The 24,865-nt window shown below is 31.8% G+C and overlaps 1 protein-coding gene across 1 annotated transcript; it reads left to right on the top strand.

The window, feature by feature from the left end:
- Positions 1-11,649: 11,649 nt before the first annotated feature.
- LOC100258009 (probable polyamine transporter At1g31830) lies at positions 11,650-18,961 on the top strand. The gene is made up of 2 exons (XM_010667098.3): positions 11,650-11,896; positions 17,157-18,961. The coding sequence occupies exons 1-2, from the start codon at positions 11,834-11,836 to the stop codon at positions 18,600-18,602; spliced, it is 1,509 nt and encodes a 502-aa protein (XP_010665400.1). The 5' UTR covers positions 11,650-11,833; the 3' UTR covers positions 18,603-18,961.
- The last annotated feature ends 5,904 nt before the right edge of the window (positions 18,962-24,865 follow it).

Raw genomic sequence — 24,865 nt, 5'->3', positions numbered from 1 at the left:
ACATGGTATCTTGAGATATTGAACCTTATGAATTACAGTTGTATACTATTGGATGTCACAAATACCACTATTTTGAGATCTTGTGGTGCACTGTTGGTGACATATGACTTGTTAAAGTTAAGCAATTTCATATTGTTTAGAAATTGCAGCAATTTCATATTGTTTAGAAATTGCAGCAATTTCATATTGTTTAGAAATTGCAGCAATTTCATATTGTTGAGAAATTGCAGCAATTTCATTTTGTTGAGAAATTGCAGCAATTTCATTTTGTTGAGAAATTACAGCAATTTCATTTTGTTGAGAAATTGCAGTAATTTCATTTTGTTGAGAAATTGCAATTACAATTTCATTTTGTTGAGAAATTGCAATTACAATTTCATTTTGCTGGTAAATTGTAATGAGGATTGATAAGAAGCAATGCATATAGATGATGATCACATGTTGGCATTGATTTCTTACTACAGTACTAGGTTTACGATCCATGTTGATATGGTTATAAATATTCGTGACTATGAGGGGCATTATGTTTGTTAAGATTAACATATAGACCATCATAGTTCAATATTAAGACCATGTTGGACTGGATAAGTTTAACAAGATGCTACTTATAGACTATCATTTTTTTTTAAAAAAAAAAATGTGTGGCCACACAAAATAAACTTTTCTATACTTAACCCGAGAGTCTTATTTTCAAAATGAATTTAATGAATTCTCAAAAACAATTAATTTAGCCCAAGTGGGAGAATGTTGGAAAATTTTTTATATGGGCTAACATTAATTGAATAATTTGTATTTGCAAAAACGGATTAATGGATAGTCTATTATATAATGAGCCCAATTAACTAGTGATCACATTTTGGATTGGGTTTTGCATCTTTTGAGTGGCAAGTGTAGGCTATGGGTCTCATTGAAGCCCATTATGGGAGGGCCCAATGAGAACCTAATTTGAGTTATAGATTGATTACTACCAAAAAGTGCTATTTTGTAGACCTAATAATAATGGTTTTAAGCACCTTTGAGTAGTAATCATATTCATTTAACCCAATTAATTCATTGAGATCCTTAGTAATTGGTTTTAACCATTTTGTGGCAAGTTTACATGTTTTTATCAGCTTATGAACCAATTCAAGCATGCCAATTGATGGAGGAGCTATTTGGGCGAGTTAAGCAAGGATTTTGGATGATTACAGGCTTGAATTTCAAGTGGAAACACGAGCACAAGCAATGGAGAAGAGGAAAACAGAGTGAAGAAAACAGCTGCAGTCTTCTTTCACACTTTTGAAGCTCTTCTTGAAGTCCATTTTTTACATACTATATACCATTTGAAAGCTTAGGAAGTCAAGAATCCAACGCTTCAAACCGTGTATGATTTGGAGCTGAAATGAGGAAGATATGGCCTTCGGAAGACAACTGCATCATGTCAAATGACCAATTTCGCAAGGTGAATTTCTCCTTGCGAAAATTTCGCAAGGAGATTTTCTTCATGGTGCGAAATTTGGCCACTTCGCACCATGAAGAACCCCCTTGCGAAAATTTCGCAAGGTGGATTTAGGCACATTGCGAAATTCCTTTGAATCCTCTGTTTCTCCATGCACGCACCACCGACTTCCCAAATATTTTTAGCTTGATATTTTCTCGTGTAAATTCCTTTTGTAACCTTGTATTCAGCCGACATAAAGCTTTATCTTGTAATTTTGCTATATATAGAGGTGCACAACACCTCCAAAAGGATGGGATGATTGGGGGGATCGATCCTCTGTACATTAACTTAGAAATATATAAAGCTCTGTTTTTCTCTCTTCTCCTGTTCTTCCCCATTTTCTATTTTCTTAGTAGCCAAACAGCCTCTGAGGGCTTTTCCTCAAAGGATGATTGGCTAAAACTTTTAGTTTCTCAAAGAATGGATGTTATGTGATGGCTTGGATGCAATCCCATGGAAATTTCTTGCACCCGGAAGGTAAGGTAGTCGTTTTTCATTAATGGTTCATTAATGCAAAGTTTGGTTTTTATTTCCTTTGGACAACTTCCAACGGCCAATACTTGATAAGCTTTTGGATTTCTATCCATTAGTTATCTCCTACGAGCTATTGGAAGGTGAGGTTTTTAATTCCAAGTTTTGCATTAATCCGTTAGAACCAATTTCAATGGCCATTGAAAGGTGAGTTTATCACCTGGAATGACTTTGAGTTGCCAATATTTGGTAAGCTTTTGGCTTTAGACCATTAGTTATCTCTTACGAGCCATTCAAAGGAAGTCTAAGGTGAATAACCATTGATGAAATTCACTACCATCTGTTTTGCCATTTTAAAGGATTAAAACTTGATTTGCTAAATCCATACCGGTTCGGGAAGCAAGCATCACCATAGTTGCAACCCCAACGCGAGGAGCCTATCCTGAGATTTCCAATTTGCATAAGAGCCAGAGCATAGCTATCCTATATTTGAGAAACTTGTTTTTACACCCTTTCATTTTAGTCTTTAATGTTAGCTTAGATTAGTTTAAATCTTTCTAAAATATTTACATCTTCTTTTAAAGCTAACATCCATAAGAAAATCACCTATTTTCCTAATTTGAATATCACTTGTGTTTGTGAAAACCCTTCCCAGTGAACGATCCTAGAACCACTATGCTATAGTAGCTTGGCTACTTTAGTAATAGTATTTAAGGTATAAATTTTGTTGATACGCCTTTAAAGCTAAGCTACCATGAGTCGCATCATAGATAAAAAGGGTTTTTCTGTTTTCCCATTGATCCACCATAACTGCTATCAAGATCATAGAGAGAAAGACTTGGTTGCAACAATCAATTACGGTTTTTTATAATGGCTCAAACATGTATGTTCTTTATAGTGATTTCTTATTGTTAGTATCCTTTAATCATGTATGATTAATCTATGTGATTATGTAAATATTTTACATCTCGCAATTAGCTGGTTATGGAAATCTTAGATTTAGGAATCCCTTCACTCAATGGTCAAACAAAACATGATTGTAGCCGTAAATATTGTATAGACAAAGAACAACTTCCTAAAATAGTTTCTTGTCTCTCTATATCTTGTACTCTATTTTTATGGAATTGATTATGAAAACAAAAGGTTACGTTTGACAGAAACATGGCTTCATTCCCGTGTGTGGCAGCTATCAGTTTGGAGATGTTCAGCGGGTTTGCTTGGCGTTTGGAGGATCATGACTTGCATAGTTTGAATCATTTGCATATGGGAGCGGGCAAGACTGGGTATGGGAGGACCAAAGTTGGCAAGCTTCCGGAATGTGAACTTGAAAAAAGCAAGTGCTTTTCACTGAACTATATCATGCAGAGGTTCTAGACGAAATAAGTCTAATGCCCAATTTCTGACTGTTCATTTCAGTCCAAGAATAACAGAGAGAGTTGAGAATGGGAACATCCTCAGAGTGGGTTCAATTGGGAACCCGATTGAGCTTGGGGAAGGGAATTGAAGCATTTGTTTGTGATAATCCAAATTTCCAGGGATGTGGAAATCCTTCCAATGGTGATATGATTTATGCAACCCCAGACCCATGAGTGACAATCTGAATCTGAACCAAGGATAAACACTGAGGCAAATGTTTCTCCTTTCCAACACGACATCGGGTTGGTGGCAGTGAGCTAGAAACTGAAAGTGTAGGAAAAGCAGAAGACAAAGATGAAGGACATGAATATGGGTACGAAGTGCAATAAAATTCTGGTTCACTTCCAGGGGAATATTTCCTTTGGGTTATGTTGATGAGAAAAGACGAATGGAAAACTGTTCAGAGCGGATTTCAGAACTTTGTTGGGTTAGTAGACTGATGTGTAGATGTGAAGTTCATTTGGTGAAATATCTAGTTTTGCCGCCCTCTCAGTTAAAGAAGACTTTCAGGGGTGGTGCCCATGGTCATATTGGGAGCTGAAACTGTCCACATTCCCCATCGGAGCTTCTCACACAGCTTGGGAAGTGTCTATCCAGATTTAGAGGACATCAGAGCTTCAAAGAAAGGGAGAAGTCCTTCTATGTAAGAAATCAAACACTTCATCGTGGTTTTAGAAAAGGACCAGAAGGCTTTCTAAGCACTGGGTTAGGAAATCTGTCAAGGCCTGTGCTGAACTAGCTGAATTATGGACCAGTTTGGGTGTACATGGCCATGTTCTGAAATATGGATTGGAGTCGGTTGCAGCTGGAAGTGGAGATGAGCATGATGAATTTGAACACAGTGAAACTGATGTTAATCACTCAAGCATTCTGGTGGTTCCAAAACAATGCCCTTTTACCTTTATGTGATATGCACCGTTTCAGTTACACAAACACCAATGAAGATTATTCTTGGAGTACAATGGATATCCATGCCTAACAAATGGGTGGCACTCAAGCTGGGGTTTGTTCTCAATTGGATGGCTACTGCTAGAGGCAGATATATTGGTCTTGAATTCAATAGTTTGTACATAGCACTGGGGAAGTGAGGCTCTAGACAGAGGATTAGGATTCCTGGAGCATGGAAGACCATGGCCAGTTCGATCAAATTTCAGAGGGTGAAAATGAAGCTTCATACATGGATTCTGATGCCGATAATGATGAAGACCAATTGCTTAGAGCTTCTGAAAAGCCAAGTGAAAAAGAAGATGCTGATTATAGTTCCTTGCATGGGCACCCTTCAATGCAACTCCCCATGCACGTGTTTTCACTTACCCTCAAACCCAGACCCATCAACCCATTTCAAATCAGTTTGAAGAAATTCAGTGCTGTTGCTTTGTCACAGTTGGAGAGCAATGTAGAGGAAGCTCAATCACCAGGATCCCAAGGAATTTGTGTTCTTCGGTAAACTTGCTAAACTTGGAATGTTCAGTTAATTAGATGCTGATATTTGCCTTTTTGGCGATCCGTTGAGTGTTATGGACACAATGTTTGATTTGGGAAGCTTTATGGCAAACATCATACATTAACTGAGACTTCTCCTTATCGAGTTGGACACCATATCTTTCTAAAGAAGAAAGGCTACAGGCGGAACAGACTGAAAACTACGAATCCTATGAAGTTCCAAGCCCGACTTCCTGAATCTCATGTCATTTGTTGCTCAGTAACAGCACCCGCAGCAGCTGAAGAAAGTGCATTCAAGGCTTTCAATAGCCCGTCTTCAAAAGCATAAAAGGAACAGTAGGCCTTGTGGAGATCTGATCTTTCTCCTTAGAGGATTTGCAGCTGGTCTCCATCCTCTTGTGATTTGCATGAAAGTTAGCAACTGTATCATTCTGCTGGATCCTTTCACTTCGAAGCACTGTATCCGCACCCGCACCTACTAAAGCAGTTGGTGGAAATATATGTGGCCTTCTCCATCATTACATGTTTCCATGGCCATGAAGCTGTCGAACAAATGAATCGGTTTGCTGGACATGGTTCAATCAGTCAAACTGGTCGGTTATCAGTTGGAGGAGTCAGCTCTAACATGCAATATCAGAACTTGTGCAATGTGCCAACTCCAAAGAGAACTATTCCACAAGGCGTGAAGTTTCCAGACTAAGAGTAGTGAATTCCAAGTAGGGATGGCAATGGGCAAGTCTTTTCATGCACCCGCCCGCCCTAATGGGATGAGGTTTAATTTTAATAAACGAGTTTAGAACGGGTTTGAGATTTTTTTTTAAAACCCAGGGCGGGTTCGGGTATTGCCTCACCCTGCCCCAATTATATATAAAATTAAATTAAATTTAAAATTAATTTAATTAATTTATTATTTTATTATTTTTAATATATAGATAATAATAAAATATTTTTAATAAAATAAGTTATAAAAAAAAAATTAATTATTTATAAAATATATTTATTTTAATATAATTAAAAATTTTAAAAGTAAAATAAATTCAAAAAAAAGTTAAACGGGGCAAGTATGAGAATTTATCATACCTACCTGTCCCGTCCCGTTTAATTTTTTAAATGAGACAGGGATGAGAATTGTTTCGAATAAATGGGGCGGGGTTGGGATGGGAGCAACCCGTCCCAAACCCGCCCGGTTGCCATCCCTAATTCCTAGGAAGCACAATTTGTATCCAAAGAAGGTACCAAGGAAGCACAACCTGTATCCAAAGAAGGTACCCTAGGCCCACTTTTGCACCCATGCATGGCCACCTTTGGCATGTAATCCCAGAGGCCACGTGTTTCCATCCTCTTAATTCTTCATGCATGCCCTCAAAAATTGATTTAAAAAAAAAAAAATCATGTTTTTAAATCATCCCAATTCCACAATTTTTCTTCCTTCCTTTGGGTTTTAGCTCACCAAAAAATCAATTTTTAATAATTTTCTCTTTGACATACACTTTCACAATTTTTTATTTATTTTCAAATAATTTTCGATTTTCACGCTTTTAATAAGCATAAATGCAATTTTCATAATTCCAAATAATAGAATTTGTAGAATTAATTCATACAAAATCAATTGGGCTTTGGTAGAGACCCTACATATGAGTTTTCTCCTTAGATTAATAATTGTTATGCTTAGTGAACATTGCTTGATATTTGTCATACTCTGTGACATGCATGTGATTATTTTATATTTGAGCTAACACATGATAACACATTATTATTTGCTGTTAAGGTACACTCTCACTCTCACTTTATTTATTCTCTATGCATGACTTGTTTCCATTTATGTGATTATTCATAGGTATTCATTGATTTTCTTATCAATTGTCACACTTGTCTCATCTTATTTAATAGAGAGCTGTTTTTTAGGGGTTTAGAGGGGTGCTATGACTCGTTATTGTACCTTTCCAATAAGTAACCTAACCCTCAAACTTATATTCGATTTTCATATACTGTCTTTTCTTTTTAGGAGTTACATTTAAGGTTTTTATTTTTTATTTTGTTTTCCCTTTAAAAAAAATAAAACAAAAATAAGTGTCGACTCTAAATCTTTTTAAAAAATAAATTTTTTCACAAAAAAAAAAAAAAAAAAAAATGAGTCGCACCATTGAATAGGAACACATCATGAAAAATGCGAGTACACATTATGTAAATTCGAATGTAAGCTATATTTACTAATTTATTATGTTATTTTTATTATGTCTTTGTTGATTTTGAATAATTTTTCATTAACATGTTGTAGATGGAGAAGATGGTGGAATGGAGAAAAATGAGGTGAGAATGGAAGGATGTGTAGAGAAGGAAATTAATAATGATGAGGAAATGAAAGAGTCCATAGATGGACATGTGGTGAAGCAAGTAAGTATTATAATTTTTTAAACATGTATAATTATTATTAGTAGTTAACTATTATATTATCATCTTATTTATCAGTAGGTTGATGAAGGAAGCTTAATGGATATGGATAACATTCTTCAGTGAATAAAGACATGTGTAATTGATTTGTAAGATTGTGCAACTAGTAATGTCTGCTTCAGCGCTTTCAATGAATTTGAAGAGAAATACACAATATTCAAAGAGTTTTTTTTATTTTTTTTATTTTTGCTTTAGGAGAGAAATTTATGAAAGAGAGAGGGAAGAAAAAAGAGTATAACCCATTGATAACAATTGAAAAAGAGAGAAGGAATAAGAAAGTGATTGGAAAAGGGAATAACCCATCTCCTACTTAAGAAAAAATGAACTATTTGTATGAAGAAAGCAATAATATTATACCACTTCCAATTCATAAGCAAAAAGTGAATTTCTTATTGTTGATTATGTTATTAATAAATCGTTATCAACAAGGTTTGTAATATGCTTAACTGTCATACATGTATTTTAATAATGTTATTGATAATATACATGTGTGTATAATTTAATTTTAAAATAATTTTTCTTTTAGCGAGCTTCTCTTCAATTATGAGTATATAAATATGAAGTTCGAGAAGATTTCAAGTTATCCAAGTCAAGAAAAATTTTGTTAGATATAGTAAGTATATATTCCATTCATATAAAAACTATTTTATGTCATGTCATGATTGTCACTAAGCTTATTTCATCCGATCCTCTTCATATAAATAATGAAATCTTCATTAATTAAAATAAATATTAATAATATAATTACAATCAACATGTTTTTTTTTTAGTTAAACAAAGGAATATTAATAACAATATTTTGAATAATAAATGTATTTATAGTATATTTTTTTACCAACAAGATAAACTCTTTACTAAATAGATTCTAAAAATAACATTTTTTTTAACATAATCTTTTGAGTTATACGCAAGGAGGAAAATATCGGCGATATATCGATATATCGTGTATCGGGAGGGGTCGACACGATATTTCGTGAAGAAAACTCGGAGGGGAGATATTTCCGTAAATATCGCCAAAATATCGGCGATATATCGGTTCGGAGAGATATATCGGAGATTTTTTGAAAAAATCGCCTATGGTGGCAAAATATCGATGATATATCGGAGATATATCGCTGATTTTTTGGTGATATTTCCCCTCCTTCATGCAATGTGATTTGAATGGTAATATGACGATCCAACAGCCAGATTGCTCCCAATTTTTTATCCAACGGCCAAAATTGATTTTCAACGGTAAATTAATGTTCCAACGGCTATTTTGGCCCAAATGTATTCTATAAATAACCCAAATTTCATCTATTTTTGCTTTCATTCTTTATTTGCTCTCATTACTCCAAATTTTATTAAGGTTGCTCAATTATTTAATCATTTTAAGGTATATTTGTTTTAAATTGTAATTAATTTTGTTTGCAATTGTAATTAATTCATGTATTTTCAATTAATTAGTATGTTTGCAATATGAATTATTTAATGCTATTTTTACATTCAATTGTAATTAATTTTTATATTTTTATTGAATTAACTTAGGTTAATTTGATTATTTAATTATAAATTGATATGCTTATTTTAGATGATTATTTGTGATTTATTTTCACATTTAGAATTAAATTAAACTAGTTAACTTAGCTAAATTATTTAATTAATTTAATTAACATGCTAAATTATTTAATTAATTTAATTAACATGAACTAGTATATTTTGAATATGAAATATGTTTATTTAATGAATTTAATGTGTACAAATTATTGATATTTAATAAAATGAAATATTTTATGTGACTTTATAATGAGAACAATTATAAAATTAACATTTCTTATAAATCGACATGATATAATTACATCCAATATTGCAAATTATATTATATATATATATATATATATATATCAAATTTTTCAATAAAACAACTTTAAAATGTCTATTACACTTCTAATTATATTATTATGAGGTTTTCCTTACATTTTCATGAATTTTTAACAATTTTAAGTCTATCGATATTTTTTTCCAGAATATCCATCGATATATCTCCGATATATCCGTAAAATCGAAGTATCGATATATCCGTGATTACCGATATTTTCATCATTGGTTATACGTTAATATTTCCATGAAATAACATAAAATGAATAACAATTATTCTTTAACTAAATTAGAAAGAAATCTTCACTTATAACTTTATAATTGTATAAAATAATAAAATATTCTTACTTCACAAGTAAAAAATAATCAACATTTTTGCAATTTTTTTATCACACAAAAAACAAAACAGACTCTTTATTAAATGTATTCTAAAAATAATTTTTTTTAAACATAATAAACTTTGAGTTACTACTTTATATTTCCATAAAATAGAATAAAATGAATTAGTTTTTCTTTTTCAAAAATTCTAAACTTCTTTTACAAAAAATTTCTTAACTAATAATTTTATAGTTTGTATGTATTAAAAAAAAAAAAAAAATCTTACCTTAAAGAGTATCAAATCTGCAACTTTGTAATATCTTCATAATCAAATAAATCTTCAACCTCTCTATTCTTAATCCTTGGTACAAAATGATTAAAAAATGAATAAATTTATTATATAAAAATCCCATTTTAATTTAGTATTTAAATGAATTAATTTTAAATTTTAAAATTTAAATTTATATTAGACAATCCATTCTTAAATAAATCAATGGATTGGTACCTAAATTATTTTTTATATTGATTTTGTCTTTCTTCTAAACCAAATAAAAGAAAATGAATTCCTTATCTTTTTCTTCAAATAAAGAAAGGAAACAAATTTCTTATTTTTTTCTCCTAATTTTTCCATGAACACATATAGACTAAGAAAATCATTTCTCATGTTTGATTTTATTATGAAATAAAATAAAATAAATATTAATTAAAAAATTATGTATTTTCACATAAATAAATAAAATAAGTGAAATAAATTTGAAGTAGCATTTAAAAATAATTTATTGACTTAAAATTATTTCTTTTTTTTTTTTCTAATTTTATTATTATTATTATTATTTCGAATGAAGTGTTAACGAGGAAGAAGACTTGGAAATCCTCCCGTTTCTAAAGAATTTTCATGAAGTATCGACGAAATAGCCCAATAAAATTATTTCAAATGAAGTGTTAACGGAGAAGAAGACTTGGAAATCCTCCAATTTCTAAAGAATTTTCATGAAGTATCGACGAAATAGCCCAATAAAATTATTTCAAATGAAGTGTTAACAGGGAAAGAAGACTTTTCTGAAGACTTTTCATGAAGTATTGACGAAATAGCCCAATAAAATTATTTCAAATGAAGTGTTAACGGGGAAAGAAGACTTGGAAATCCTCCCATTTCTAAAGAATCTCCATCAAGCATTTGACCAAATAGCCCAATAAAGAAAATATGAAGTGGTAACCCAGTTCATGTTTTTCGGTAATATTGCTCATTCATTTTTTGTTTTTTTTTGTATTTCTTTTATTTACGAAAATTAGTTGCTTGATTAATTTTTAAAAATCACTTCTAAAAATTTGGAGAATTTCATTTGGTAAACGTTTTCAAACAATACTTCTAACCTAAAAAATGTTTTTGAAGAAAAATTAGACATATGAAAAGAAATTTTAAAATACTTTTTAAAAAGTTGAAAAAATCACTTATAATGTTTTCTAAAGAAACATTTAATAGGTGATTTACCTTAAAATACTTCAAGAGAAAATGTTTTCATTAAAAGCACTTCAAAGAAAAACTCCATCAAACACACAATTAGCTGACCTAATTGATAAATAATCATTTAGTAAATGATTTTTTGAAAAAAAAATTATATAATATGTTACCAAAATGCTATCAAAATACTTTTTTTTTTTTTTTAAATTTATATCCAAACACTAAGTCAATATACATTATATATATAAAACATGATTTGTGGTAAAATCCCTTCATAATGGATTTTATTACAATTTTTTGGCTAAGAAATCAAATGGTATTATCCTTTTGTTGGTAGCTTAGAGGATTAGAAGCATAACTATTACTTTACAATCGGCTATTTTTACATTAATTGCTATTTCATCGAGGATTTATTGATATTAGTTTGAGTATTGTTTTGTTTTGTCACATTTCATGGATTATTTAAATATTTATTTATATATAATTTAATTTAAATATAATTTATTTTATTTGTTCAAAAGATAATTTTACTTTTAAATATGTGGTATTTTTATATTTATTTTTTAAACTAACCGTTTTTTTAAAATATTTTTTTTGAAAAAAAAATTCCCGTTATCGTCCCTTATCAAACTCCATAATGTGCGAAGGTAAGTGTTTCGTACGTCATCTCACTTGTACTTGAATAATAATTTATAATAATAACAATAAATTTGAGGTATAAAAAATAAGGAATAAAAAAAAAAAAACCAAATTAAAAAGGAGTTTGTCCGATAGCTAACTTCTCAGTCTACGTTGTCTGTCTCCTGCATAAATCCAGTCATTTCTTCCTTCTCTCTTGAGATGTCGGTTTAGATCGGCCAGCCGAGACATTCACTCAAGACGACTTCGTTTCGGTCGACGGTCCACCATCTGCTTCTCAAAACGACGTCGGTGCAATGCAGAGTCCACCGCGCGCTACTCAAAACGACGCTGCCGGAGTCCCGACTCCAACTGATAAGGTGTGTGCGGTTGCTATCTACTGGTGTCTTTATAATCTTCAATTTTTTTTTTTTGGTTTTATATATTTTAAATTTTAAAAATATTTTTGAATTTTTTTTATGCTCAAGAATAAGGGTTTGTGAATATTTTTTATTAAAATCATTGTGGCTGAATTGATTTTTTAGTACGTTTATTTTATTCATTGGAATGTTAAATTGATTTTATTATTATTATAATAATGATTTAAATATATTTTATTTTTATTTATAATTTTTTAGGATTAAATTAAAATTAAATATAATTAAAAAATGGAAACTTATACATTTTAAAATTATTTTTTAAGAATTTTTTTTTTAAGAAACATATAAAAAAATAATTTATTAACTTAAGTCTATTTTTCATTTTCCTTGGCATTTTTTCTTTTACTTGCATTTTCTATTAAATTTTCTAAAATCAAAATTATGATTAGTGTTTTCAAAAATATTATAATTATGTTTATTTTAATAAAATATTTTTTTAATGTTGTTCAAACATAAAATTCAATTATTCAATCTTAAAAGTTCAAAACCGGTTTGAAAATAATTTTGATAGAGCTCAAAAGTACTTTTTTAATGCTTGGAAGCACTTCGTCATAAAATTAAGTGTTTGACAAATCACTCTAAATCATTTTTAAAAATTAATAAACTCATAAAAGAATTCAATGCATTAAATCTTATTTAAATCAAAGTTTGTTTGTTTAAGTAGGAAAATTCGAAATAGTTTAGGAAAACCAATTGGAAATTGAATATGAATAAATTCATGTAAGTATGTGTCATCCGTTGTTATACATGTATTAGCTTTTATTTACGCATGTACTGTTTTTTGAATTTTTTCTTTAGGATAAAGGACTACAAATCAAACGAAACTTAATAAGTTGGATTTGTTAACTAATCGAGTAATTTTAAAAACAATCTAGGGCTCAAAACTTGGACCAATTAATATCAAACTTTCTCGAACCAAAACTAGTCCAAGATGATTTTATTAATTTTTCCACTACCCACAAAACCATGAGTTTGTAAAATAAAATAAGATAAAAACAAAATATAAAATCATACATGTGGCCGACCCACCCTAATAGGGGCTACTAGAAGATAGTGAGCTCACTCTAGATTATAATGTAGAGTAGAATTACCATCCTAATAAATATATGAAGGAAAGAATGAAACATAATTGGATAACATTAATAAAATAACAATTAGATACAACTATAGTAAAATAAGATCTATAAGATTAGCCACATGATTGAGAATAACTAAATTGAACTAAAATACATAATGAAATAGACTAGATGTCCACCCAGTTTAACAAGGAAAGAACTAAAGCTAGATGTCTCTTGAAGTCGATTTTATCTCCTCAATAGGAATACAAGAGTCCTCACTTGAAGAAAAAATAAATTTTATGAGGTGAACACAAGGTCCATTGAATAGTTACGATAGATAAGTGTTAGGATGGTCAATTTATATTAAAGACAGTTCTAAAACATATTTATAATAACTTTGGTAATTAGAAACTAGTATAAAGTAATCATAATAACATTTAAAGAATATTATGAATATAAAACATGCAATTATAGGTGGACCTACCTATGGTCAATCAATCGATTGTACAAAAGCATACTACATATGGACCCCCACATCAACATGATCTTTGATGTCTCACTACCCCAAATCACAATAAGAAAAATCTCATCTCTAGGTTATCCCATTAGGGGCATAATAAAGCATACTCTACCACTTTGGGCTCTTCCCCCTAACTTGTCTTGAGAAGCCACAATTCCATCTTAAGGCCTCCCCCTTGCTATATAAGTGGTGTGAAGTCTTAGAACAAAAATGCATGAAACAACTCATGGGTTTACATGTTATCATGTGTATCAATATTAATGTCCAAAAACTCCAACAATTTATCATATCATAACAAGTTATATAATGTTAATGTTTATAAACATATGCATAGTAATAAATAATTTCTTAAAAGTAAGGTAAAATCATTTTTGCAACTCAACATAAATCATGTGCATTTTGACCAAATAAGAATCCCACGTATATTTCATGCCTTCGGAGAAATTAAATAAGTGATACATATAACACATGTAAGATATATTTATTTTACAAAAAAAAACTTAGTAAAATCATGCATATCATAACTACTCATAAAAATTCTTGCAATAAAAACTACAACAAAACTTGCAATATGATGGCTCTACAAAGTCTGAATCCTCCCTAACAAAAGAAAATTTAAGTGGACTTAGAACTAAAAATTCCATGAAAAGGGAACTATGATTCTAAATTATATTAACTCCTTAGTTGGACAATGCTCTAATTGAAATATGTAATTTTCCTAAAAATGAAAGGATAGACAAATGAAGTCCAATTCAAGTGAAACTTGAGCTAAAAAGTTTGTTGATGGGTCTAGAAACCTTAGAAATTAACTTTTGAGTCAAATAGTTATCAAAAGATAATCAATTAAGCCTCTACTCAAACAATTCCAACATTGCCTAAAACTGAGTATGTTGCAATGCTCCTCATTTTCTTGATTTTTCTCACCAATCAAACAAGTTCCAAAAATTATGGAACTTTCTAGATATAATATATCATTAGTCTAGAAGATTTTAGAAATAATTTATAAACCTAAAAAAAAAACTAATAATATCAAAACTTTCAAACATGAAAACTATCTCAGCATACCTTGCTAAAAATAGTTTCTATAATTATTTTCCTATGAAAACAAATTTGGAATTGCATGAAATTAGACTTTACAGTTTCCTTTTTTATTCTAATAACTTCTAAAAATAATTAAGGATTACAATAATTAGCCAAAGTATCCCAAAACTTGAAGAAACCTAACTAGGTCAAAGCTGTTTTAGTTTTAGTTGAACCACTATGTTTTCTTACCCATATCTTTGGAATTTTCATACTAAGCCATCAATGTCCAGATGGGATTAATTTTATAGGTTAAATTTCTTAAGGAGTTTAATATTATATAAAAATCATTTGGACTAAAGTATTCTTCAGAAATAATCCTGAAAATTTTGAAAAACATAATTGGTCCAAACGGACCCTACGAACCTCTCCCTTATATTTCCCAATATGTCTGGAATTTTCTTATGGGGAAAATGTGGTCCAAATATAATAAGACTTAAATAGTTAGACTCATTATTGAGTCCATTATCAGAAAATCCTTTTTTCTCATGAATTTACCTCTATAAACCCCACTCAATATATTATATTAGATTATTTGAAGTTGATTTAGATCCTTCTAATGTTAAAACAAATTGGGGTTCACCTATTGTCGGTTGCAACGTATTACTAAATTCCCGTTGAGTATTAACATCACAAGATATCATTCCCATCCACTTCCAACAATTTATATGTAAATCAAACTTAAATTATTATATTTTCCTTCCCTTTCTTGGCAACCAAACAATCCAAGAAGTAATAAAAATGGTTTAAAATTTTATAAAAAAATTTTACACATACAAAAACCTAATTTCTAATAACACTTGCCCATATAAGAGATGGAGAAGAAGAAAATAAAAGAAGGAAAAATATAAGATGAAATTATTTACTTCTAATTTCTCCTCTAAGTAGAGATGAAAATATTTACTTTTCGATATTTGAATCCAACTTATATACCATTTTTTCTCAATAAATTTTTAAATAAGAAAAGAAGAAGAAACCTCTAGGAAAAAATAAAGAGAAATTATTTTTCTTTAAATAATCCAACTATCTTTGACGCTACCAAAATTTCAAGTATATCCCTCTTTTCTTGTAGTGTTAAATTCTTTGTATTTTTATGTGAGACATTTGGCAACCCCCTAAGTCTGACATTCTCAATAATTATTTATACTTCTAATACATTTTCAAATTAATTACACTTACATGAGAATGGTTAATTTATAAATTTGAATATTATTTTATCCTTTTTGATAATTTTTTTTATTCAAATTTGGGCTAAAAATATAGGCTTAGATCGACAAATATTTCCTTAAAAAAGAGTTTTTTGTTCTCTGAAATAAAAATAAAATAGAGAAAAATATGTTTAAAAACACAGACCGAGGTTTTCCATGCAAAGGGAGCACAGTTTTCAAAAACTATTTTTGAAAAGACTTCGGCCATAATTTTCCCAATTTGGAAAGTTTAAAGCATAACTGATGACCGTTGCTTCTCTCTTCACAACCCCACCTCAAGGTTTGAGTCTCCAATGTCGGTGGTGGAAAGCGTGTATGCCATTACCCATGAGGGATTTCACCTCTTATTCCGGGCATTCTCAATGAATTTTTCAGATCTTTCTGCAATTTGCCGTTGGCCCTTTCATTTCCCTTTTGTTTTTGACCTGTTTCTCTCTGGCTTGTGTGATGGATTTTTTGTTTTCTGTCGTAACCCAGTTCATGTTTTTCGGTAATATTGCTCATTCATTGTTTGGATAAGGGGTGGGATTTTCAGTTTTGGCTTTGTTTTTGTTTTTGGATTGTGGGAATGAGTCAAAACTTGATGTTTATTTCGCTGAAGACTTAATGTTGAGTGCAGAATTGAAGGAAGAGTTTATTTCAATGGACTTTCTTAGGTTTTTGGAATGAATTTCATGTTCTCTGAGATACCCAAGTGCTAATTCATGGTTTGAATGAGGTGCAGGAATCAGTTTTGTGGGTTTTTCTAGTGTTGATGTGTGGAATCTTGTGTTTGTTTTTTTATCAGTACTGCTTAGTCATTGTTTGAATTGTCAAGAGTATGATAAGGAACGGGAATCAATTTTGTCTTCAGTTTTTCAAAGTGTGTCTAAACCCAGTGGTCATTATGTTGAATGCTTGAAATTGAGTTCAGAAATTGGGGCAGGAGTCAGATTGCAATGTGTTTTCTCTTGTTTGTATGATCAATTTCATGTTTGCTGAGGTACCTAGTTTATGGTTTTATCAGTACTACTCATTCCTTGTTGGGGTTCACAATTACATGACAAGGGAATGAAAACAATTTTGTCTTTGATTTTTTCTTTACACTTTGATTTATCAAAGTTGGTCTAAACCTTGTGGTAATTATGAGCTTGAAATTGAGGGAGGAGTCTATTGCCATGTGTTTTCTTTGGTTTGTACGATCAATTTCGTAGGAATATTCCTCATTCTTTGTTCGGATTGGCAATTTCATGATAAAGGGTAGGAATCAGTTTTGTTATTGTTTCTGTTTTTGGTTTACAAAAGTTAATTAAAACCCGATGCATATTATCTTGAGAACTTGAATTTGAGTGCAGACGTCAAGGGAAGAGGCTCCTGCAATGGGGGAATGCAAAGGTGTGGAATCTGTGGGTGTGGATGTTGATGAAGTAGCTCCTCTTGGAGTAGATAACTTCAAGAAAGTTTCAGTCTTACCACTTGTTTTCCTCATCTTCTATGAGGTTTCAGGGGGGCCATTTGGCACTGAGGACGTTGTGAAAGCTGCTGGCCCTCTTCTAGCCCTACTCGGGTTTTTGATCTTTCCCTTCATATGGAGCATTCCTGAAGCGTTAATCACAGCTGAAATGGGCACCATGTTCCCTGAAAATGGTGGGTATGTGGTTTGGGTGTCGTCTGCTTTGGGGCCTTATTGGGGGTTTCAGCTAGGCTGGATGAAATGGTTTAGTGGTGTTATTGACAATGCTCTATACCCAGTTCTGTTTCTGGACTATTTGTGTTCCACTGTCCCTGCTTTAAGTAGTGGCTTACCAAAAATTGCAGTGGTTTTAGCTTTGATTGTAGTTCTCACTTACATGAACTACAGGGGTTTAACCATTGTGGGTAGGGCTGCTATTGTGCTGGGTTTGTTTTCAATCCTTCCATTTGTAATTATGGGACTTCTTTCGATTCCAAAGTTGAAGCCCTCCAGATGGTTGGTGGTAGAAAAGGATGTGGATTGGAGACTGTATTTGACCAAACTCTTTTGGAACCTGAACTACTGGGATTCAATCAGTACTATTGCAGGGGAGGTGGACAACCCAAAAAAGACTCTTCCAATAGCACTGTTTTGTGCCCTGATCTTGGTCGTCCGCAGCTATTTCTTCCCTCTATTAATTGGCACTGGTGCTCTTTCTCTTAATCGTGAGGCTTGGACTGATGGGCATTTCTCAAATGTTGCCAAAATGATAGGGGGGGTCTGGTTGAGTTGGTGGATTACAGGGGCTGCTGCAGCGTCGAATCTGGGGATGTTTATAGCTGAAATGAGCAGTGATTCCTTCCAACTTTTGGGGATGGCAGAGCGGGGAATGCTTCCCAGTGTCTTTGCCAAAAGGTCGCGCTATGGCACCCCACTCGTTGGAATTCTATTGTCAGCCTCTGGAGCGCTTTTGCTTTCATGGATGAGCTTTCAAGAGACGATAGCTGCAGAAAACTTCTTGTATTGTTTTGGAATGATTTTGGAGTTCATAGCATTTGTTCGATTGAGGATTAAATACCCAGTTGCTTCTCGCCCATACAAGATACCTCTTGGGACAATTGGATCTATTCTTATGTGTATTCCTCCAACCATATTGATCTGTATCACGGTGGCTCTTTCTTCACTCAAAGTTGTGGTAGTGAGTCTTACTGTTGTGATCATTGGACTTCTGGTGCAGCCTTGTCTGAAATGTGCTGAGAGAAAGAAATGGCTTAAATTCTCAGTGAGTTCCAATCTCCCTGACCTTAATGGTGAAAATAATGAGAACGTCGTACCTCTAGTGGATTAACATGAAACAACAATTCCATTACTACAGCAAAAAGTGCTAATACAGGATGGGCATACCGAAAAAGTATGATTTGGAAGAGGGCTCCATGGACACCTAGCAGGTGTGATTGTGGCTTTGTATCTGATTAGGTTATTTCTCTTCTTCGAATGCTTATAGGTATGTAGCTAATACATATTTATCATCCCTATTTTTAGAGTCTTGATAGATAGGTGTGATGATCGAAAACTTAGAATCAAACATGAGTAGAAAATTGCATCAGTGTCTCTTTTAGTACTTTTTTAAGAACCTGAAAAATATTAGATAGTAGTTGATTTTAGGAAATAATATGTGGAATGTATACATTACTCAGATGTATCAAACCATTTGCATTATGGAACTTCAATTATGAACACATTAGCTCACAAGTCACAACCCTTCATTTCCAATCATGATAGTTGGTTTGATTTGCGTGTTTTAAGCATTGGTTTGGTTCATTTGCTCTAAATTTAGATGAAGGTTTTAAGTCTACAGAGGCTGGAAGAAGTTAAGTCTGTGATTCTTTGTTGGAAATCGGACTATTAACTGAGTTTTTCTTAAATGATCATTTGTGGGCACATTCTCAAAGTCCTTTACTGTTCAACGAAACCGATATCTAGGATCATTTGTTCTGGTTCCTATGCTGCTTCAATTCTTAGTCTTCTTGAATCTCTTTTGTGTCTGGGAACTCTTTGAAGTTTCTATTCTGTTTGGTTTCTCAGAAAATAGTTCTGTAGAACAAGTTCACCTGAGTTCAATGAGGTTGCCCTATTGATTCTTCAGTTAGTTTTCAGTTGATCGTCTTTCACTTCATCGATTCGTTCCCCAGAAACCCGACAAACCCTTCCCAGATTAGCAGAAACCCCTCTGACATACTCTCCCCAGGTAACAATCTCAGAACGAGCATATGAAAATGAAAATGGAATCAACCTTGGGAGATAGAAAAAAAAACCTGACCAAACCAATATTTTTGCACCCTATTTTTGTAGAATAAAAGTTTGTTTGGAACTTAAAATAATTTTAATCTGTTTTTAAAATATTTTATTATATTTAGTGTTTTGTTTTTAATCATTCTTTATGTTTGTATAATTATTTTTTAAAATAATCCTCTAAAAATAAGTGAAAGCAAATGAAAACGAAAAAAAATAGAAAATACCTTGTTTTCTATTTTTAAAAATAGAAAATGAAAAAAGTTTTTTTGGTTACTATTAGGGTTTATTTGGTAATTATTTTTTAAAACAATTCTGAAAAATAGTTTTTTAGAACAATTTTTGAAAACTATTCTCTAATTTTTGTAGAAAAAAAGTATGTTTGGAAACTTAAAATATTTTTTAAAAATAATGTTTATATATGATGTTTTATATTTAATCATTCTACATATTTGTATAATTATTTATTAAAATAACCTTATAAAACAAGTGAAAATAATAGAAAACAACTAAAAAACGATCAAAAAATTATTCTAAAAAAATATTCCTAAATAAATGTGTTTTTTTTTTTTGTTATAGAGAACAAAAAAAAATGTTCTAAAAAACTAAGTAGGCAAACAAGGCCTAAGAGTGTAAATTTCAGATGGATGAGCACAATTGCCTTAATGGGAGGTCGTTTATGAAGGGTTTTGAAGCTTTGAACACTTGGCAATAATAGAAAGTATAGTGTCTTCTTGAGAAATTTGTCATTGAGCTCAAGACGAAGGAAATATTATTAAGAAGTGGAATTTTCAAATTTTGGAATTAGTCTTTTTCCCAAGGGAAGATTGAAAAATATATGTCATTCTTATCATCTATTTAACCCGAATTTGACTCATGTAGTTTTTTTTTTTTTAAATAACAAAAAAAAAAACTCAAAAAATAATATTGTTTTAAATTTATTATATGTTAAGGAAGGGCAAATGGGTAAATACATTGAGAACTAATCTAAAGTCAAACTTATAATTTTTAAAAGATAATATTAATATTATACAACTTTAATTAAATAAGAAATAACTTTTTGTATAAGTTAAATTATACCCTTTACAAAAAATAATATTTTTAGGGTTTTTATTATTAAACTTCTGGCTTATGAGAAGTCGTGACAAATCTTAACTTAATGTATCTTAGCTTAATGCTCCCCCTTGTAGTTGAAACCTAACTATCTTTTTTTCATTCTTTAATTACCTCTCTTTCAAACGGTATAATTAGGGATAGTATTAACGAAAGAAAAAAAAAATGTATATTATATTTGGTTCCGAAAATTATTAAGAAAAGAAAAAATATATTAAAGAAAATTATTTTCTCTTATTTGGTTGTATTATAGAAAATATGAAACAAAATAAAATATAGTTAAAATTAATTAGAAATTCATGTATTTTCAAGTTATATAATCTTTATATTGAAGAATTAAAATAAGTTAAATGAGTTTGAAGCGGTATATAAAATTTTTTTCGAAAACCAAATATAACCTTAAAAGGAATATGATTTTCTAATATTTGGTTTTATTATAAAAAAAAATGGAAAAGAAAATCAAATATAATTAAAACTAATTCAAAACTTATATATTTTTAAATTATTTTATTTTTATATAGATGAGTTAAAATAAATTAAATGAATTTCGAAGTAACATATAAAAATGATTTATTGACTATAAATTTTTTTTTTCTTTCATATTTTATTTCCTTCTAATTTCCCCCCCTATTTTCCTTTCTAGACATTTTCGTGGGAAAATAAGAGGTGGGAAATTGATTAGTGAAACAACCAATCACCATTCCGCTTTGACCCTTTGAATCAACTAGTCTTTGAATTGGCTTCGAACGTTCAAAATCGGCTTACCTGACAAGTTTATGATGAACCATTCAAAATAAACCTCCCACCACTTCTGCTTCTCACCTCAATTTTTTATTTTTATTTACTTTATTAATTTATTTCTATTATTATTTATTTTATTTTATATTTGTTATTTTTTAACTTTATATAAAATTTGTGATTTTATATTAGGATTTCTTTCCTTGTCTTTTTCTTTTCTTCCCCTTTTGTTTTTTATTTTCTTTTATTCATGTTTTTTAAGAACCAAACATAACCTAATATAATGGTTTTTTCATGTTTGATTTTATTAGGAAAAAGAAAGTAAAATGTTACTAATATTAATTAAAAATATGTTTTTTCAAATAAAATAAATAAAATAAGTTTAAAGAAATATATAAAAATAATTTATTGACTTAAATTTATTTCTCATTTCTCTTCTACTTTTCTTTCTTTTTTTTTTGATATTTTTTTTCTCAAAATTTTCAATTATTTTTTCCTCAAATTTTCCAAGACCTTTTCACATATACCTTTTCTTTCTATATGAAGAATTTGAAGACAAACTATGGAGGAACACCTCAATTCATTCTGTGATCCCACCCTTTATAATGAATGAAAACATAAATAAATAGCCTACAGATATGAGACAATTCCGGAATGGAATTTCCCTTACATGGAAAGTGAATAAACTCTTACATGGGAAGTGAATAAACTACTCTTACATGGAAAGTGAATAAACTACCTTGCTAGAATTACTCCTAAATCAATTATAATAAAGGTTGTACATTACACTAATTAGGGAAGTAAACAGAGGATGCTGGCTTGATTTCCAACACTCCCCCTCAAGCCGCGTTGTAAATGTTGATCATTCCAAGTTTTTCTGTCAGATCTTCGAAGTTAACTCGAGCAAGAACTTTTGTGAGAATGTCAGCCGTTTGACAGTTTGTCGGAGTGTAGCTGACTTTGAAAACTCCTTCTTCAATCTTTTCCTTGATAAAGTGTCGATCTATCTCCACGTGCTTAGTTCGATCATGATGAACTGGATTCTTAGCGATACTGATGGCAGCTTGATTGTCGCAGTATAACACCATGGGATGCTTCAATGGAACCCGTAATTCTTCTAACAGCCTGTTCAACCAGATTCCCTCGCAGATACCTTGTGCCATAGCACGAAATTCTGCCTCAGCACTGCTACGGGCTACCACTGACTGTTTCTTGCTTCACCATGTAACCAAGTTCCCCCAGACAAATGAACAATAGCCTGAAGTTGATCTCCGATCAGTCACTGAACCTGCCCAATTGGCATCTGAAAAAATCTCAATCTCTTTCTTTGTTGTTCTTTGAAAGAAGAGACCCTTTCCCGGTGTCATCTTGAGGTATCTCAATATTCTGATCACAACAATCATGTGTTTTTCGGTTGGATTATTCATGAATTGACTTACCACACTAACGGAGAAGCCGATGTCTGGCCTTGTATGAGAAAGATAGATGAGTTTCCCCACAAGACATTGATATCTTCCTTTATCAACTGGCGCACTTCCATCACTTTCTTCCGGTTTGATAGTTGTATCCATAGGTGTTTCTGCCGGCTTGCATCTTAGCATTCCTATTTCATTCAATAAGTCCAGAACGTATTTGCATTGTGAGACTGCTATACCTTTCTTTGACCTAGCAATCTCCATTCCGAGAAAGTACTTGAGATTTCCAAGATCCTTGATCTCAAATTCCTTTGTCAGTAATTTTTTAAGTAAGTCAATTTTCTCTTCATGATCACCTGTCAAAATTATGTCGTCCACATATACAATGATAATTGTCAGTTTCCCTTCTGGGAAGTGTTTCACAAATAATGTGTGATCGGATTGACATTGAACGAATCCGTACCCTTTCACTACCTTAGTGAACCGTTCAAACCAGGCCCTGGGAGATTGTTTGAGACCATACAAGGATTTTCGGAGTCTGCAAACCTTGTTGAAATTTGATGTCGTCTCAAGTCCAGCAGGAATGTCCATGTAAACTTCTTCCTCTAAGTCACCATTGAGGAAGGCATTCTTCACATCAAGTTGGTGAAGCGACCAATCGAGATTAGCTGCCAAGGATAAAAGTACACGAACAGTATTGAGCTTGGCAACTGGAGCAAAAGTTTCTTGATAGTCAATGCCATAGGATTGGGTGAATCCTTTAGCGACCAACCGAGCCTTATACCTGTCCACATTACCATCTGCCTTGTACTTTACTGTGAAAATCCACTTACACCCAACTGGTTTCTTACCTCTTGGGAGGTCAGTAATTTCCCATGTACCATTCTTTTCCAGCGCCCGAACTTCCTCATTGACTGCCGCCTTCCACTTAGGATACTTGAAAGCTTCCTGAATATTTTGAGGAACTTGTATCTCTGTGATGCTAGAAGTGAATGCACGAAACGTAGGTGATAGCTTATCATAAGAAATAAAATTTCCAATGGGATGCTGAGTGCATGATCTAACTCCTTTCCTCCAAGCTATGGGCATATTAAGAATATCATTTTCTAACTCAGAATCAACAGTACCATCAGGAGCGTTGTTACCTGGAAGTTTGCTTGGATTAGGACCCGGTTCTACCTCATGGGTTTGTTGAGAAAGTGCTCTTTTCTCCGTTTCCTCTTGGATGTGCTCCTTATCCTACAAGTCAACAATGGACTCGGGTTGATTAAATGACTCTGGAGGAATGTGATTTTCAGTGGTGATGGGTGACTCACTGAATGACTCAAGATCCCAAAATTGATATTCCTGAGTTGAATTCTCCCCCTGAATATCGTTTTTGGGATAGTAAGGCTGGGTTTCAAAAAAGGTGACATCCATTGAATTGTAGAATTTTCTTGTGACCGAAGAGTAACACTTATACCCTTTTTGATTTGAAGAATACCCAAGAAAGATGCACTTGAGTGACCTAGGATCAAGTTTACTTCTATGTTGTTGATTGATATGAACAAAGACAGAGCACCCGAAAATTTTGGGTGGGACGGTGGAGATGAGACGAGTAGTCGGAAAGGATTTTAGGAGTGTTTGACAAGGTGTTTGGAATTTTAGTACCCTAGACGGCATCCTATTGATGAGGTAGGCTGCCGTAAGGACAGCTTGCCCCCAGAATAATTTTGGAACATTCATGGAGAACATTAGTGATCTAGCCACCTCTAACAAATGCCTATTTTTCCTTTCAGCGATTCCGTTTTGTTGTGGGGTATCAACACATGAACTTAAGTGAACTATCCCTTCTTGTGCTAGAAATTCTCCTAGAATGGAGTTGAAATAATCCCTAGCATTATCAGACTTTAAAATTTGTATTTTTGACTGGAATTGGGTTTGAATCATATTTTTAAAATTTTTGAAAATTTGACTCGTTTCAGATTTTTCTTTCATGAGGAATACCCAAGTTAATCTAGTGTGATCATCTATGAATGAGACAAACCACCTAGTACCAGTTACATTTTTTATT

Source organism: Vitis vinifera, chromosome 2, assembly GCF_030704535.1.
Source record: "Vitis vinifera cultivar Pinot Noir 40024 chromosome 2, ASM3070453v1".
Classification (NCBI taxonomy): Eukaryota; Viridiplantae; Streptophyta; class Magnoliopsida; order Vitales; family Vitaceae; genus Vitis; species Vitis vinifera.
Note: the sequence above shows the minus strand (reverse complement) of the source record. Positions and strands in the feature narration are given on the sequence as shown.